The following is a 19,449-nucleotide window of genomic DNA, read 5'->3' on the forward strand; positions in this document are numbered from 1 at the left end:
GTGTAGGTTTGAATTTTCAAAGAGCGTAAGCATTGAATTCCCACCGTTCTTTGAAGAGTCAACTTTCCGACCCGATAACAAATGCTTCCAAAACCATTCCGAGTCGCCGTCTCGATTATTCGAGATTCTAACCTCGAAAATTCGTACGGACCGCATCGCCGGCGGAAAGAGTTTGACAGCTGAAACTCGGGTTGGCCAGCCTGCGCGAACAGCGGATAAAACTCGCGCATGCGCGGCTGATTTTCAAGTTTCAAGAGATTCTCCCGGTATACAGCACAATCGTATAAGACCACTTTGATTTAAAGTTCCATTGTAACCGAATGGCGATTATTCAGAAGGGTGTAAGAAAAAAGAAAAGAGAGATTCGGAGAGGAGGATATGCATATCGTTTAAGTTACAACCGCATCGAATAATATGTATATAACATATGGAAATAATAATATTTCGTCGTCTCCGTGTCTGCAGCTCTTGTCATTCGTCGTTCGTCCGGTACGAAAGATACGACGATAAAACCGATAACGAAACGAAAAAACGAGTCCAGCCTAGCGCCTCTTTCTGTCCCTGCTGCCTGTCTGCCTGCCTCAATCTCACGCGTATACGTACATCCATGCATTCGTTCGCATTAAATGCGTACACATGTGTAACACAGGACATAAAACGCAGATTACAGAGAGGGGAGGAAAAAAGGCCAGACAGCGATAGTCTGACCGAATTTCACACTTTGGCTTTTTTTGTTTCACTTCTTCTTTTTTCCTTTTTATCTTTCGCATTCGTAGAAGCATTCGTAGATTACGAAAATCGTCGCGTCCGCTTCGATATAATTACATACACGCATGTAACGTGTAATATTGAATTATTATAAACAATAATACCGAGCGAATCGTGTCGATTGTTATCTTTCCAGATTGTCAAAAGGTTGTAGCTGTAACTTGACGAAGACAGCTCGTTGCACGCTGGCTCGAAACAATCCAAGTTGGTACGCGTATTGCGTTGTATGCACGCGTGATACGTACATTGTTGCACGATAATATCGACCAGCAGTGCGGTGCATCGATCGCGTGTTCGTAATATTTTTATATCATACATGTACGTATGCAATCGAATATACAGCATCTACGATATCTCAACAACGATAAATCAGGAAAGAGGAGGCGAAGGAGAAGGAAAAGAGAGAAAAAGTAAGGAGAGAAAAAACGTTGGGAGAAAAAAAGCCGGATCTAATCTCTGTGACATTGCCGTATCTTTTCAATGTTGTCAGCGAGCGTCGCTTGTATGTCATATATAGGTATATGTTATATGTCATATGTTTATGTACGCGTATGCATTATGTGTAAACTGTACGTAATATTGACGCCCGAAAAACTCTTAACACACACACACACAAATAGACACAGAACATCGAATCTAATTTTGTTTACTTTTTTCTTTCTTTTTTTGTTTCGTTTACCCCAGCCAAGATTTTTATTACCGAGCAAAAAATTCAATTTATCGTCCGTTATCGAATATTGTTCCCGTTTTTTCAACCTCTGATTCAATCTTATCTTTTCCGTCACTTTATGTAAACTATCATTGTCGTTCGTTTAGTTTCGTCTCGTTTTCTTTCTCACTTCGTTCGTCTGTATTTGTAAAACTCAAAGTTAGAAACCACACGTTGTTGTCGCTCTGCACATAATTTGTCATGTACTATACATGTGTGTGTGTGTGTGTGCGAATCTATGTAACCTAAGGAATGGGACGCGACTTTGATCGGCGATGTACGTATTTTAATGCAAACCCTCCGTTATTATCATCGTATTGACGTTATCGTAACGATCAATGCCGGTGAACAACTGTTATTTCACGATTTTAGAATTGTTTGAAATTCAGTAAACCGTAATAAAACGAAACAATTAATAATATTTCGAAATATTGCTTCCTCAAAAATCATTGTAAAGTAAAGAAAATAACGATCCCCCCCCCCCACCAATGTTTCGTTACGATAAAGTTACTATCTTAAACCTCGTCCGTTATCGGATGCGATTCGACGAGGCTTCTTCGTCATATTCTTGTTCTTCGTCCGACAATCGTGATCCGTGATTATCAGAATACAATGTAGCGAATAATACTACAGTTTGCAGTGTTGCAATTTTAATTTTTCTCTCTTTTTTTTTCTACTTCGATACATCTTCTTTTAGCGATTAACCAGAGATAAGAAGATTTCCATCAGATATTAAGATGGTAAAAAAAACGCAATTATCGTATCAGCCGTACTACCGTATAACACTCAACGATGATAATCAATTATACAAATGTTAAGATAAATAAAATAATAACAGGATGGTGATCGAAAAACAATCTATGCATGTGTGCGTAAGTTCCGTGTAGCGAATAAATAATATTACGCTGTAATTAAACAGAGAATAAATATATTGAAAATAATGAAAGCATGTCCTGCATCATTGATGCAAGGTGAATAGAAACAATGACGTTACATTTTTCCTCAATTTGAAAAAGTCTCCTTGAAGTAGGTATCATTTAAAAGAAGATAATTGAACGAAATCATGGCGGTGGGGAATAAAAATATATCACGACGCGTGGAAAGAAACTACGAATGATACTTCACAAACGAAGTTGATGAATTGTGGGTGAATACGGATTTTTCTTGTTTTTCTTTTTCAACCACCTTTATTGTGAATTTAATTTTCTGTTTATTGTATGCATATGTGTGTAATAAGTTTGTCTGCACGATGAAGATTTTGAGAAAGTACAGGACTTCACACACGTGTGTATATACATATATGCAATAGGTGAATTATATATAATCGTTACCGATTTGTTAATAGCCGGGTTGAAACACCGTCGAGATAATGAAATTCGAGTGCAATTGCACCAAGAATCTTGTGCAATTTATAGAATTGCGAAAACGTGCATAGGTACGGTACATAGGACACACACGTATATTCATGCATTATCCCCGGATATTAGCCAATTTATTTATTTATATAAAACATTGTTCGGTAATATTTTCCGCACACCTACGGCGATCGAATTTCGAACGATAAAATTTCGTTCTCGATCGATCTGTTATTATCGGAAGGAAATCGCTTTGAAAAAAAAAAAAAAAAAAAAAAAAAAAAGGAAGAGAGAGAAAAAAAAACTGTGCCGACGCATTGAAAGCGAGAGATTGATTTTTAATATACATCGTAATGCATTCACGAGATATAATATGCGCGTACATACGTCACGTTAACACCATAAGCATTCAAGTGTAAAATTAACACTCGACAATACACATCGAATATACTCAAGATAAAGTTACATAGCCCCTGTGTGTGTATGTATATATAAATAAATATATTTGTCAGAGATCCGGCGAGTTATTTCTTGCACCGATTGCGTTTTGCGGTAAACCGTAGAATATAAATATATCTAACATTGTGTGTAAAATACGACGTTGCATGGCTGAGTAAAATAAAATAATCTGCATTATCCTGCGAGGAAAAAAGAAACGATGTGTACAAAATGAAAAAAAAAAAAAAAAAAACGAACACCGTACAGACAATTTACAATTGTTATCTATTAACAAACTTCCCTCCGTGCGGCGAGTACAGAGCTGATTTTTCTTACTCGTAGTGAGAAATAAAACTTAAAAAAATGAAAAGAAATAACAAGTTCGTTAAACGATAATTATTACTAGGATTTTCGTTCATTCGAAGCATTCTCAACTCAAGCACGTGTCCCATTTTTTTTTTTTTGTCGTGTTATTTGTATTTTCATTAACGATATTATCACTGTTGTTATTTTATAAACGAAAGGCAAAAGCAAAGCATCGATTTTCGTTTTATCCAACGATTAAATTCTCTTCGCCCGGCGACGTCTTCCGTCGTCCCTTTTTTTTTATAATCCTTAATAGAAGTTATTTACATTAAACTTGTAACGAAATTGTCGAACTCGAATGAATAATAAACGAACGAGAAATGAAACGAAAATTAGTCAAGAATCGAGGTTCGCCGAATGAATTCAGTTCTACGGTGGCGGTGGTTTGCAAATGCTTAAGAGGAGGGAAGAAGAGATATTCGTAATTCGTTTCGTCGTCCGTTTGACTCGGTGAAACTCCAATCGCGAACGAATATATATATATATAATATATATAATATATAATATATAATATATATTTATCGTTATATATATTATTCCATCAGTATATATAAAACTACCAAGGATAATTTTACACATGGTTGAGAGGCGGGGTTTTACCCGATAGAATATTAATAAAGAGATTTTCACGATAATCCGTGTCGGATTTTTATATTATTCACGTACGTTTGCACATATGTATATGTAACTGTTGCGTGTAGGTGAATAAATAATAATCCAACAAAGAAGCGGAAAGAAAAAAAAATGACGAATCCGTATTGTAAATTGATACAGTCTTCAGTTTTATTTTAATTTTCCTTCGTTTTCTCCATCAATTATGGATTTGAAAATGTGAGAGACGAAGATGAAGGTAAAAGGAAAAAAAATTGTTTTTAAACAACGGCAATGAATAAAAATTAACTAGCCGCAAAATTTCCTCACTTTAATGCCGTTATCATTATTGCGAAACGTATAATAATAATTGTAACAAAAATACATCAAACAGCAACAGCAGCATATATTATAAAAAGATGAGGGACGAGGAGATAATTCACATACAGTGTGTGTTTCTATTAGACGTAGGGTCGACGCGTAGAAGGGTAAAAAGCAGAAACATGAGGAAACAAAAAAAGAAAAAGAAAAAAAAAGGAATAAGGAATAAGGATAGAGAAGGAGCCAAAGTCTAGAATTAGTCGGGATTCGAAAGGGCCATTAAAAAAGATCCTTAGAAGGGTGTAGATAATTGGCCGGGAACCGCGTCGCGACGCTAAGGGACGACGGACGAAGAGGCGCGTCGCTGACTGACTCACTGACTCACTGACTTACTGACGGACCGACTTAATGACTGACCCGACGACTGCGGGCTCGAACGAAGCGACTTACGATGAAAAAAAGGCTGGGATTTTTTCTTTTCTTTTTATTTTCCAATCCATCTAAGAAGACGGAAGAAAGAAAAAGAGAGGACAAATCGTACAGGTTTGTGCGGACGTGAGTATGATGTGTAAGGATTAGAAAACAAAAGGATCCGAATCGTAGATTTCTCTTTTTGATTTTATTCTTTACACAGACAGGAAGAAGAATCGGAAGATAATCGAAAATTTTAACCCTTCTGTTTTCCAATCCTTCCAACATTCTCATTGTATGATTATATTCAAAATTTAGAATAAGAATGGCGGTTGTATTATACTCTACTTTTCCGCACTTTGCGCGATTCTACATTTTCACTTTTCCATACTTCGATGTAAGTATTCTAAAATTTGAAAGTTTCTATAAGAGTTGCCTGTTCGCGTTTCTGAAAATTCTACGTTCTGATCATTGCAATCCATCCGTCTTCCGACCTCACCGCATCTTTACCCCCATCATCCATGACCTGGTTTCACTTCTCCAGTTCTTCCTCCTCCTCCTCCTCCTCATCTTCTTCTTCTACTACTTTCGTATAATTACAGACTACAAAACGACGACGCGAATAAGGGGGGAAGAAAATAGTCGGATTTTTCTCTTTCAAAGCCTCTCGACTGACCTGATCGATGAGAATGCACGAGTGAGAAGAAGGAAGAAAGAAAGATAGAGAAAAGGACCCGAAAGTCGGATCAGAGAGTATAATACCTTGGTACACTTTTTTTCGACTTTTTTTTCCGTCATTTATTTTCAATTTTCTTGTTCGACCGTTGTTTTCGTATTTCTTTCTTTCTTCCATTCCATCCTTCTTGTCTTTTTCTTTTTATTTTATTATTGTTATTTTTTCTGTTTTTTTTTTTTCACCTACTTATCTTTTTCGTCCTACGAGTTTCTTCTCCTCGGTTTTACCTACACAATCCTTGTTTCGCCGTCAGTTTCTATTATATCACAGTGCGTTACGGTCTTTGGCCCTCGGTATATTAATTATTTCGAATCGGTCACGGTGCATCGATTATCTCTATTCTATATATATATATATATATATATATATATGTATATATACCGTCCCTCTTTTCCGACTCTGTATGCATCGCCTCGTCTCGTCTTCTCCGTTAACCGCGGCTTTCCTTCACTTCTTTCGCTTATTAAAGAGAACTTAAAGAGCGATATGAGATTCGAACGAACGAGAAGACACACCGTACCGTATTTTGTAATAATAGAAGGAGAACTCCCGAGATGCGAGATTGTCTACAACCGTATTCATAACTCGCAAAAATTAAAGTCTACGTATTCTTCATCCTCTTTGTTTTACACAGCTGTTGCAATTACTCCGTAATTTATTACATCGATCTTGGTGTTTTTCAATTTTTGATTTTTTTTGTTTTTTTTTTTTCCTTTTCATCTTCTACACTTATTTCCTTTCACCCGCGCAGTTGAAAAATTACTACTTCGCAATCATTATTACCATTATTGTTATCGTAATAACTCGATACACCCACGAAATATCTCGATTAAAGCAAAGTAAAAGAAAACAGACGGTAGAACTTTACTCTGCGCGCTTAAACCGTAGGTGCAGGAGACTTTACAATTTATAGTTTTGTTGCACGGATGATGAAAAAAAAGTTTTAAAAAATTAAATAACCGCATGTGTGTGTATGGTATGTACAAAATTGACGCGCATTTTACGAAATACTTTCCTCTACTTTATCTTCTTTACTCAAACACATCCTAGATACTAAAATATTTTTTCATCATCTGTGTCGAGTGTTTCGTTTCCCCATTTTTTTTTTTTTTGTGTGTTACGTTTCATTGTTTTTCACCACGATTTACTTCTTTGTTTCTACAATCCGCGTAGAGTCATCGTCGAGATATGAACGATGAAATTGTGGCCAAAACACGAAGAGAGCGGCATATAATACGTGAAATAGATGATATACAAGAGTCGCGATAAATGTGTGTAAAAACTGGAAAAAAAAAAAAAAAAAACAAACAACAAATTATAACAAACAGCATGAGATTCGGAGAGTGTCTAAAGGTTTGTTTGCAAACATAAAATATTATACCACCTTCTTCATCCTTTCGTTCATTTCCCTTTCTCTCTTTCTCCTCGGGCATGGTATGAAAAAAAAATAAAAAAAAAAAAGTAAAAGGATGAAGAGAGAAGACACAACTTGCGCACAACTTCATTCACGTACGTTTGTGCACGTATTTTAATGCGTAGAGAACCTGGCTTAATTCCACAGCTGATTTCCCAGCAACAGCCGTCGGACGGTAAACTCGAGGCTTTCGTCTTTAAGCAATTCGCCCACGCTTTTTCATTCTTTCATTCTTTCATTCTTTCATTCTTCTTCTTCTTCTTCTCTTTCTCTCTCGATTTTTTCGTTTATTCGCAATCATGACTAGGCAAGATAGGTCGTGGTAGAATATAATACACGCAAAAAAACAAAAAAAAAAAAAACGATGCGCTGTTTAAACGGCGAAGAACATTGCAACACGCAAAATATGGCAGCGGATGACTTTTTATTTCTAACTATAAAACAAGGATACATCTACCAATTCGTTATCTTCATATTTTGACGCGTCGCGTCTTTTCTTTTACGTTGACGGGATTAATAACCGAAGAAGTTGTATTGACAAAGTATGTGATTGTTGATTGATGCTTTATTAACGGTTTACCAAATTCCAGATAATCCCTGTTGTAAAATAATAACTTTTTCTAAAGGTTCATTGTTACAAGAACGTTACAAACTTTAGCCTGATTCTCTTTTTACCTACACACCTACCCTATATCTTTTCATTTTTCAAGAGAGATTCATCGTTCACTGCGCCCACGTGTCGTTATTGTTGTATTTATTCACGATCTTACATTGTTCTACATAGCTTTGAGAAATTATTTATTTTGCGCAACTTGACAGGTATTCTTTGCCTCAAGTGTTCAGTTACGATCCGAAATTACGTATACTGTCAAAGGAGAAATACACTGTTCAAAAACCAACGTGGGGGAATTTGAAATTGGCGCTTTCTTTTTTTATCATAACGAAGTTAGTAACATTACCGCAACGATTCGTTGCGAGGAAAAACCGTTATTTCGCGATTTTCGAATCGTCTGAAATTCGAGTAAACCGTAATAAGACAAAACCTCAATTATGGTAATGTTTCAAAATCATCGTAACATTAAAGAAACAATGATTTTTTCCCAATGTCTCGTTACGATAACGCGACTAACTTCAACCTCGTGCTTTTCTCGCGACCGATATTTCGTTCCGCTTCGGAATCGAATTCGACAGATTTAAAAATCGACGATCTTTTGTTTTTATCTTCGAGAACTTTCGACCGCTTGGAAAACCCGGCAAATATCCCTACGAAGAATAAACACGCGAAGGGGGTAAAATGAGAAGGATGAGAAAACGAGCGAGGTGGCGAAAAACTTTAACAGATTAAAAACATAAACAAGTATTTACCTGAGTAGCGTCCGAGTAAGGTGTCGGCGAATTTTTATCCACAAGCTGCGATCCGAAAAGGGGAATCCCCGAGCTTGAAGGGCTGTCCTGCTGTTGCGGCACCATTTTAACTTATTTATTACGCGTTCTGATTCGAATTTTATGTATTCTTCGTAATCAACAAGAAATAACGAGACCTCCGATTACGGCGACTCTATTTATCTCTCTCTATTCAACTTTACTTTTCACTTCACTTTTACTTTTAAATTGTAATTACATTACGCAGTATCGACACACGCAAGGATGCAGTTATTTCATAATTCGAAGCACAGAAAAAAAGTACACTCCTTTCGCTCTTCTTTTTTTCTCTCTTTTACGCGTCGAATGCCAGCTTCTTGTTGTAACGTATTTTATTCATCGTATATGTATTTTTATATACATACATTCACTGTTTCTCGTAGTTTTTTTTTTTTTTTTTTTGTTTTGTTTTTCTTATTGTTTAAGCGTTACACGATGATTTTTGAGGTGGGATTTTGAGCAAAGTATTTTTCACCCGTCCGTTGATTACACGTGGTTAATTTTCACCGCGTTTCTTTGGGGGAAATTTCAACGTTCTCGATTCTTAAGCAAAGCGTTCGTAACAATCGAAAAGAACTTGAAACGTAAAAACAGCAACTCCTGTGCGCTGCGCGTGATGATTTATAAACAACAACAACAATGTACAATAATAATATATCGGATCGCCGAGATCTGTCCCGCGAGAATAAAACTGAGCGGATAACAGATTATTCAAAAATCCGCGCGCGGCAATTGTTCGATCGTATAATCGACGATTTGATCTTGTCTTCTTTTGTTTCTGTTTTGTTTATCTTCTCCTCGTACGTTGCAGAGGACGGATGTTGAAAACACGACGTTGAGCATTCCCCTTTTCTCTCTCCCTTTCGAAGAAATCTCTCCGGTCACGCAACAACGCTGAGTCCAAGAAAAAAAAAAGAAATTCCGTCGGCAGATGATCGATCGGGAGCAGAAGTCGATTTTCCTTCTTTTTTTTTTTTTTTTTGTTTTGTTTTCCTCACTTTCCCTCCTCTCCTTTATCGACGAGGCAGTAATTTTCGTCTGCCGCGAATCAAGCGAAAGAAAAAGTGAAAAATCAAAGCCGGTCGGTGGATGAACAAAGTTGGTGCGCGTGTGTGAGAAGCGAAGTAAAAAAAAAATTAAAAAAAAAAAAACCAAAGAAAAAAAAAAACAAAACAAACAAAAGTAAAACAAACTTCTCTCGAACAAACCGAAACGTTAACTCGTAACAACGATCGCGAGTCGCGTTCTACGATATTCTTCTTCTCACTGTAACGATCTGTTGTCGTATTCTAATACAGTAACTGACATGTGGTGACATTATTACCGCCGCCTCTAAAACGCAACGAAAACGACCCTCGCATCACGAGCGCACATAAGCTACTGACTTCCCTGCCGTCACGAACGGCCCTCTCTATAACTCGCGGAGGGAGCTGCATCAGCTGTGCGCCGCTTCGCCCTCCCCTCCATCCCCTCCTCCTGCTCCTCTCGCCCCCCCTGCGCCGACGTCGGCGCGCATTCGAATCACCCTTGCACCGCGCTTCCCCCACCACCGATCGCCACCCTCCCCTCCAACGCTTCGCGAGAGCGCAGCGCAGCCAGCCGGCGACCAATCCGCGCATTCGCTCCCCGAGCGCTCAAGTCGTCGGTTGCGGACGACGTTTGTTTGCCGCGTCTCGTCGTCTTGCTAGAACGGCAAGCACGGTGATCAATGATTGTGAGATAGAAGAGCATTTTGTTTTCTCGTATCGGCGAGAAATTTCGGGGTGGGTTTAGAGTATCGATCGTTTTCCGTTGCTTTGTTTTTTTTTTTTTTTTTTTTTCTTCTTATTTATTTTACTTTTTTTTTTTTCTTCGCACACGACGTTTTGAGGCTTGTCGAAAGTTCGTTCGGTAGTTCCTGGGTTTTTTTTTTCTTTTACTTTGTCAGCTTCTCCTACACCCAAAATATACTGGCGATATTACAATTTTTCCTCGCAATGTGTTTTCGTGGGAAGTTTTTTCGTTTTCCGATTCTGTCGTTTATTTCATCTAATTCGGCTGTTTCTTTTTCTTTTTCTTTTTTTTTATTTTTTTTTTTTTCCTATTATTTTGTTTCTCATCAACGCGATGCGAGTGGAATCTGCGCAGGCTTCTCGGAAGTTAATAATTATCCACGCGTACGTATTGCATGTGTACCTACGTACAGTTAGTCGTTTGAATCCGAATTCTGGCCACTTGTCAAAGTAAACTTATTACACGTGTATCCGTTCGCCGACCCGTAATTGCCGCGTTTTTATTAAAACACACAAAAAAAAAAGAAATTTTTTTTTCACTCTTCTTCACCTTATTCACCAAACACATCTTTCGAAAACGAATCGTATTTCCCGTAACTGACAAGGGACGTACCGAGAAAATCATACAAATAGAAAAGCTTTGAAATATTTACGCTGAATTATCTTTTTTCCGCAAATATGTGAAAAATATTGTTATAGTTGTTATTGTTATTATTATTTAATTATCCCGTTGCTTTAGTCCAGTGCTTCGTATCTCGTTTATTAAAAAACGTGCCTCTTTTTTTTTTTTTTTTTTTTCACCCGAGTCGCAACTTTTTACGGTCCTCGAATAACTTCAAAGAGATCTTTCTTTTGCGACTTGGCCGTACTTTTATATTACATACGCGATGTTTATACGAGTGTGTACAAGATTATACACATATATTGTCTTTCGTTTCCTCTACACACAAAAGGTATACGCATAGGTATACGACATGTATGCGACCGTAAACTTGCAAAAAAATTTTAGAATACGTGCGTTACACATGTCGTATGTTGTCCTGTGTTTTTTTCCTTATTACAATCCCCGCCGAAAATTTCCAAGAGTTCGACCGAATGAAAAATTGTATATATATATATATATACACATATGTATGTATGTATGTATGAATACGCATAGCCACCCTTGCAGGGCTACGGTGAGTTGTTGTCGCGTCTGTCAAACGCAGCACGCGGGCTTCCGTTTCACCAACGTGTGTGCGAAAGTGTTTCCTTTTTTTCTTTCACTCACTTTTTTTTTTTTTTTTCATTCATTTAGCCCTGGTCTCGACCGCGGCGCAGTTTTGGATTTAAAGGGATGCGCGGTGGTTTTTTCTTTTCTTTTTTCTAGCCCTCCCCCCTCCCCATCACTCTGCAAAACTTGTCGCAATAAATTAACGGTTTTTTTTTTTTTTTTTTTATTTATTTTACTTCTTCATACATTTCCTCACACCGACAATCGGGCTACGAAAGAAAAGTAATGCGGGAGGGCGAAAGTTGAAAAAAATTGTATTCACCGTGGGTGGCGATCGAATTATTACAATAAAGTTAGACAAAAACACACGCTGCATGATTGATTTTGCCAATCGATAACTCGGGCAGATTGAAGATTGTTTACTCACGTCGAGGGCAAATTCTTCGCTGTTGCAAAAAGTTTCTTTCACTCAACGTTTAATGATACAGTGCATACGCGAACAAGCAATCGTTGGTTTTCTGAATTTTATTTGACGTTACGATACGTTATTTCCTATAATTCTTCCTAGCGAATAGCAGTATAAAATCGGATCGAAGTGCCGAAACGGAGGAGAAAATTCTTCATATACCGGTGACGGATAAAAACAACATATTGCGTGTACATGCACATGTTATTTGTCGGGAACGATTCTGCGATATGTGTACAGATTATTTGTACACCCAACGTGAGATTATTGATGGGAAAAAATTTATTCGCCACATTTTTGGAAGCGACGGTCAGTCTTGAATAAAAAAAAAGATGACTGAAAAATAAAAAAAAAAAATAAAAAAAATAATAATAAAATACGAGTTCAGACGGAAAAAAAAGATACGGACGTTTCTGCAGTTTTCTCAATTTACATGCATACCTTTAATGCAATATGTATACACGCCTCCAAACATAGGGACTGTACAAATAGCAATCAATGGCGCGTAACGAGTTGGCAAGGAAAAAACTCGGAATACAGTTATACATACGTGTCATCATCATCCTCATCATATACGTATTATATATGTAGGCATACGTGTAAATTTCAATCACTGTTGCGTGTATGAAAACGAAAAAAAAAAAAAATTTCTGTGCACATATTTACGTATTTGAAAGTAGAAAATAAAAGCCTGAGCGAAAAACAATTGTACAGGAATAATTGTCCTGACATTCGCAAAAATATGTTTCAAGATCTCGATTCAAGAGGCATGTTACAAAAATTTCCGACGATACAACCTAATTTTTCACTGTACAATGTAAGCGAATCGTGTATTATTATTTATTTTGAGAATCCCTACGCTTGTCAATAACTCTCCACTCGCTTACTCGGCGAGAAAAAAATCTCGCTCGTATAATTTTACCTCGTTCGTTTAATTGCGAATCGTGAAGAAAAATAATTGAATTAAAAAACAAAAATTGCACACAAATTTCCTGCAATTAAAATCTGTTCGGTATTCTGAGAAATCTGATCGATACACTGTTTCAGACATAATTGTATAATGACCCTGCCGCATTCGAGTGTCGACGAATACCGATCAAGAGAGAGGAAAAAGAGGAAGAAGACGACGAAAAAAAATATAGAAAAAAAAAAATTACGGGAAACAACAAGATAAATGTTGTAGAAAAAATGGCACGAAAAAAAAAAGAATAGAAATCAAAGAAAAAGCAAGTTCGCGAGTGTGTGCGTGCGTGTGTGTGTGTGTGTTGCACATCGCACACTCGACGATGACTGTCTCTTCCGTCGACGACGGGATCTCCCCGGTCGTTTACCCGCCACTTAAACTCTTCAAGGCTCTCTATCTCTGTTATATTCACATTACACGCATTATTCGATGTGCCCACACGCACGTGTACTACGATATATGTACGCATATACATATATATACACACGACGTATACATATTTACGTCAGATTACAACAATTTACGCAACACGATCGTTCGTTAACGTTGATTCGTTGGTTCTTTTACATTATCTTATTATATATATTATATTGTGGACATTTTTACACGTATGCAGTTCCCGTTGCACGTTGATCTTGAGTTTGTTATGCGAATATTGAATATGTTATACGTTATATGCGCGTAGGCTGATGTTGGGTGAGGTCGGGTTTACGCTGCTTCTGACACATTCGACTGTCGTGCAATTAAAAAGACAGGAAAAGAAGAAAAAAGAATCATCGATGTACGTCGGTATAATGTATGAAATATAGATCTGTATAGTTACGCGCAACGTTCGCGAATCGGGATAAAAATTTGTCGAAAAAAAGAAACGGGACGAAATTAGAAGCGATGAAAATTTAGAAGAAAAGAGAACGCGTCTGTTTCGTTATTTCAATACAGTTCGTATTTTTACACATTTTTTTTTATCAATAATTTTCAAAAACTGACACGGTTGAAGTGGTTTCTAAAATAAATATCGCCGGTTTTTTACCTGCAGAGACGCACACGCGAATGTGTGTACGGTAGAACCTTGATTATACGAATTAAATCTTTGAAGTAAAATAAAATTCGAAATGCAATTTTTATCTTAAGGTGTAATAATATGTACAGTACAAATTTATATCGACGCACAGTCCGTGTTAATCTACATCTAACTACATATCGAACCTATTTCAAACAACGAACGATTATTTTATTACTTTGATTTTACACAGACGTCTATTGTCAATTGACTAACGGCTGTTCCGCATTTTTCAGCGAGCAGCAATGTACATTTTACATTATTAAAAATTAATTTCTTCTATGAAGCAACCTTCGGATAATCGAGGTTCTACTGGATTTGCAACAGTTTCTTCATCGGATGAATATTATTTTGACGATGTTTATTTTCCACAGTTAAGCCGAGCCTGTGGAAATCGAATATTTCGTAATATCGGTGCAGAATGGATGCAACGGCCTCGCTGATTCTCGGCTTTAACATCGCTTACGAATATCCGTTAAAATAAAACGCGAATGGATACGACGTTGTACCTGCTTGCTAAAAATAATCTCGTTTACAATGAAAATAAGTTAACGAAACAAGAACGTGCCAAAAATTTTCTCCACGTATGAGAATTACACAAATGTAAATATAAATACGAATATTTAATATATAATTATAAATGTATTGCAACTGCATTGTAAAAACCTCGCGGATGTGAAACGAGTATCTCGAAATTGCACGCCGTCGTGTTGATTGCGTTATTCGGCAACTATGCTAATCGCGCTCGATATTGTTCTTATTTTTGTTGGTGGAAAAAGACGGCGATTCACGAATACGCGTTAAATCCTTTAAATTTAAATTAAATTCTTACTACATATTTTACATGAATTTTTTTTACACCTAGATGACTTTTCGACATGTTTCATTGCGGTTTTTTACCGTTTCTGATGGTATACCGATAGGTTTTCGACACTCGAGAGTAATTACCGAGATACAACGTAAATTGTTATTGTCAGAAACGAATGAATTGTAAAACAAATCGTGAAAATTTAATATGCATGCTTTATATGAAATATAAGTTTTTGGGACCGCTGATTACGAATCTGAAATGGGATTTGAAAAATGTCGGATTCGATATGGCGGACGAAAATTCAGAATTCGACAGAATCAGGTGGAAAAACTCTGTCCAGGTTTTTTTGAGGTCGTGAAGATTTTGAAATTTGATTTCAGATTCGTAATCAACGATCCCGGAAACCACAGAATATTACGTTGTTGCAAACGTTGATTCAGCACAAAAATGACTGACTCAAAGCGTTAAAATTACTATTTCCATTTTTATTGTGTACTTATTATACAATTTTTGTTATCCGAGTTGCTGGAGGGGCGAAAGAAAAAAAAAAGTAAAATTACGATTCTGAAAATCGATCGACATTTCGAAGTCAACGGTTTTTTTCTCGTTCTCACATCACGTCCCGCGAATCGTATTTCATGTAAAATTAATCAGAAACAGGCAGAGAAAAAAACGCAGAGTTCCAAATAATTTAATCGTTGCGATATAGAAATGATGAAATTCGTGAATAATATTCGTTGAGCACGATTATACCGAATAGAAATTTTTTCAGGAAGAATATGAGATTATAATAATGTTCCGAGAATGAAACAAAGTTCTACAATTCCAAGACTCGATGCGAGATATATTTATGAGTAAGAAAAAGAAATTAACTTTCTTAATTCTTAATCTTTGATCGATGTCGTATTTTTTGTTTTCTTTCCTCGTTTTTTTTTTCCTTTGTTTCCGCCTGTCGGAAAAATGACAAACAGTTATAAAAAAACAAATCTCCCAGCAGTTTTATATTCAACATTATTTTGAAAATTAATGTGTATTTGTGTGTCGTGTGAAATATAACAACTGAACTCGAATTTACCGTATCACACGATTTCTCCGCGTCTTGTTTCGTTCGTCACTTTGTTTTTTGACGTAAAAAAATTCACGCGATACAAACTCTCACGCCGTATGATTTTTGCGGTAGAGATTATGTACATATTATTAATTGTCTTTATCTATAATTTTTCTCGACAATGTCGTTGATCTTAGAGTATATCGATTGTTTAACAATCCTTTAATAATTTTTATTATTATTACGATATAAGATACTTATCTAATATACATATTCTGTATTCACATGTGTGTAATTCTTTTGCAAAAAAAGAAGTAAAAAAAAAAAAAGAAAAATAGTGCATGTGTAATAAAACAAATTGAGAAATTTAAAAAAAAATTATCTATTCAGTTCGATATATAAAAATGAAAAAAGTGTACTTTCAATTTCATTTGCCGTTTAGCAGTAGTTCGAGTTTAAACCACGTTCTCCTCGAGTTGTTAAAAATAATTGGGACTGGGTCGAGTTCGTATAATTATTACCTTATCTCACGCGTAGCGTTATAATTTTTCCGCGAAAAGATCGATAAACCAATTATCCTGGGAATGATGCCCTGTATCTGTATAAGCAATTGACCATGTAATATGGTTGAAAATATTTTCCAGGGATTGCGTATTTTTTTTTTTTTTTTAAAAGCTTTCGTGTATACATATATATTGTAGAATATAGTATGTAGAAATTCGAAAATTTCGCAGTAAGAGAATGAGGAATAGTTTTATCTGTAACCCGGATTCTCGTTATATTCTATCTGCATTGAATGCACGCATGCGTAAAGAAACTTGTGCGTGTGTAAATGTGAAATACTCGGCCATTGACGCATGCTAATTTTAATCTCGACCCCTGCAGCGGACGGATTTCGCAGTCGAGATAAGAATGAAAGGTTTTCCGGAAATTTAGTAACCGTGAAAAATATAACGATTAAATATATTCCAACGATCTTACGATCGAGTGACGAAAATCCGTTGACGCAATTTCGACAAGTCGATTGGAAATTGGGTATCGCTAACTAAAAATAAAATGTCGGGATAAAATACAAGCGTTATTCGTATTTTGTTCCTCCCTAATTACGAAATCCGAACTTAATTTCCAATCACAATGAGATCGATTAAAAACCGCGATCGGATTATGCCCGATACTTGTGTCGAATAGGCAACAGGCAAGTCTGTCTGTACTATTGTTTGAGAAATTTAAGACGATGAATAACGCACCGCGTTTACTCTGAACAGCGATAAGAAATTGGAAATGAGATCAACGCGCAGTAGCTTAGGTTTAAATTACAACGCAGCGAGAGTGTTATTAAGTAGGTGAAATATAGGTGTGAGAATGTCGGACAGCCGGACGGGCTGAAAATTTTCCAATCAATATCAATCGGTGTTTAGGTTGAACGGTGAGCTCGACGTTTGTACGGATAATAATAATAATTGAAGGGGGGTAATTAAAAAAGGATGGAAAGGAAGGTAAAAAAAAGAAAAAAAATGCCAAGGTCAATTTTTTCTGCGAAATTATTTTTTGTTGTTTGTTTGTTTTTTTTTTTTTTTTTAATTTGCTTGAGCAAAAAAATTAAAAAAAAAAAAATAAAAAAAATATTTTATCATACAAACGTTGAATACGTGATATGTATGGAAGATATTCGGATGAATGCCGATAGAATAAGAGAACGACAAATGAACACAAGACCGTTTTGCAGGAGATAAATAATTATTTGTATTCTAAACCCGAAAGAGACATTAAATCGAGGTTATCAATCGCATGATGCGGTGCCGCACGTTCCCAACGTAAGCTCGACCGACGTTTAACCCTGACAATCCTTCTATTTGATCAATTTCTTTCTCGTATTTTTATTCCTTGAAACGCGTTCTTCGATGCAGAAATTTTTTATTCGTATGTTTCTTTTTTTTTTCCGTTCGCCAAGGAGGAATAAAAAAAAAAAAAAAAAAAGCAACGAAACGAAATGAAACCGGCGTTTGATTAGTGTCGTCGTCCTGTTTTATTCTGCGCTGAAGAATCTAGTTCTAAATCGTCCGAAACTATTGTCGACTATTGCATCATGAACCTTTCAATATAATGACAAATTTTTCATGCATTTATTTTTTTCTTCATTCGCTGTCAATATTATTATTATTATTATTATTATTATATTATTGTTGTTGTTGACGTTTTTTTCACAAATCTCTGTACAGTTTATCCTCTCGGAACAATTTAGTAAAGCAGATATTGTTAACAACATTTGGAAGTGAATGTAACGCGTGATTATACAAGTATGTATGTATATACGTTTCGTAAAAATTTTGATAATTTAACGTAACTCTGTACCTATTTATATATATATATATATACTACGAAACGTTTACAGATCACAGTTATTTCTGACAATTAATGGATCGGACAGACAGTCCGGTGTGAAGTTTGCGTCTATTAGAGTTGCATATCGAATGACCGATACGCGGATGACGCGCCATCTGTCGACCCGCGAAGTTTGAAACTTCTCTCACGGTAGATTTGATAATACGTTTGGGTATAATGTAAAATTGTTCAAGTATACGATTACGTGCTTACGCATCTTGTTAATTTTTACCTTACCGCTAACGTTAATTTTACAATTAAGCCCGAAAGATTTCGTACGAATCGAATTTTGCAACGAGTGTTGGAATTAATCGTATTTTCACAAGCACGTTCTCACATGAATTCTGTAAATATGTGTAATCCTCGCTGATTCCGCATCAGGATTTAATTTGAAGAAACGAGATTTGTGCGAAATTTTTCTCATTTCTTCGCACAATAATCGTAGCTGCAACGATACAACATACAATATACGTATATCAAATTTACATGGTAGTTATTAAATGTAATTAGGTGTCGATAAGAGGAAATCGCATAATAGGCGGTGCACGTGTGGAATGACTGTAAATATTACACCCGCGCACACACGCGCATTTACTTTATATACCCACCCAAGTAGTCGACTCCTTGCGTCAAAAGCCCCGCGCGTGGTTGTGCTAATTGGTAGAGTTAAATTTTACGATTACGTACTGTGCAGTGAACACGTTACGCAGATTAACGACCCATTTTGTGCACGCACATACACACGGGTATAATTAAACGTTAATCATTTGTCAGTAATCATCCTCCGCAACGGACGAGAATGAACTTTTTTCCCGATACATCAATTCCGAACCCTATAAATTCAATATTCCGCCCTGCTGGTTAATACTAACTTATTCGTTCATTTGTTACTTTTAGTTGTAACGCCTTACATATGTATACATCCAAAAATATTTAATTCCTTCAATAAAAATAAATATATAAGTTTCGAATAAAATATATATATATATATAGACAAATAATTGGATCCAATAGAATATTTATTTCAATAGTCCTTGATAAATTTTATTCAAAACGTAATTATTTTTATTAAAAGAATCAAATATCTTTGAATTCGTTCGAGGATTGTTGGAACAAATAATATCTAGGATTCAACTGTTTGTTTGTTTTTCTTTTTTTTTCTCCTATGTATGGATACTCTAATAGACTCGGTACGCTGTGGT

The 19,449-nt window shown here is 36.1% G+C and overlaps 1 protein-coding gene across 1 annotated transcript in view; it reads right to left on the minus strand.

The window, feature by feature from the left end:
* LOC124224893 (transcription factor SOX-4) overlaps nucleotides 1–9,915 on the minus strand; it is a 39,663-nt gene extending 29,748 nt beyond the window's left edge. The window contains exon 1 of the mRNA XM_046637167.2: nucleotides 8,475–9,915. Coding sequence (XP_046493123.1) covers nucleotides 8,475–8,579 — 105 coding nt within the window. The 5' untranslated portion in view covers nucleotides 8,580–9,915. The remainder of the gene's footprint in view (nucleotides 1–8,474) is intronic.
* Nucleotides 9,916–19,449: the final 9,534 nt, after the last annotated feature.

Source organism: Neodiprion pinetum, chromosome 1, assembly GCF_021155775.2.
Source record: "Neodiprion pinetum isolate iyNeoPine1 chromosome 1, iyNeoPine1.2, whole genome shotgun sequence".
In the NCBI taxonomy this organism is placed as follows: domain Eukaryota; kingdom Metazoa; phylum Arthropoda; class Insecta; order Hymenoptera; family Diprionidae; genus Neodiprion; species Neodiprion pinetum.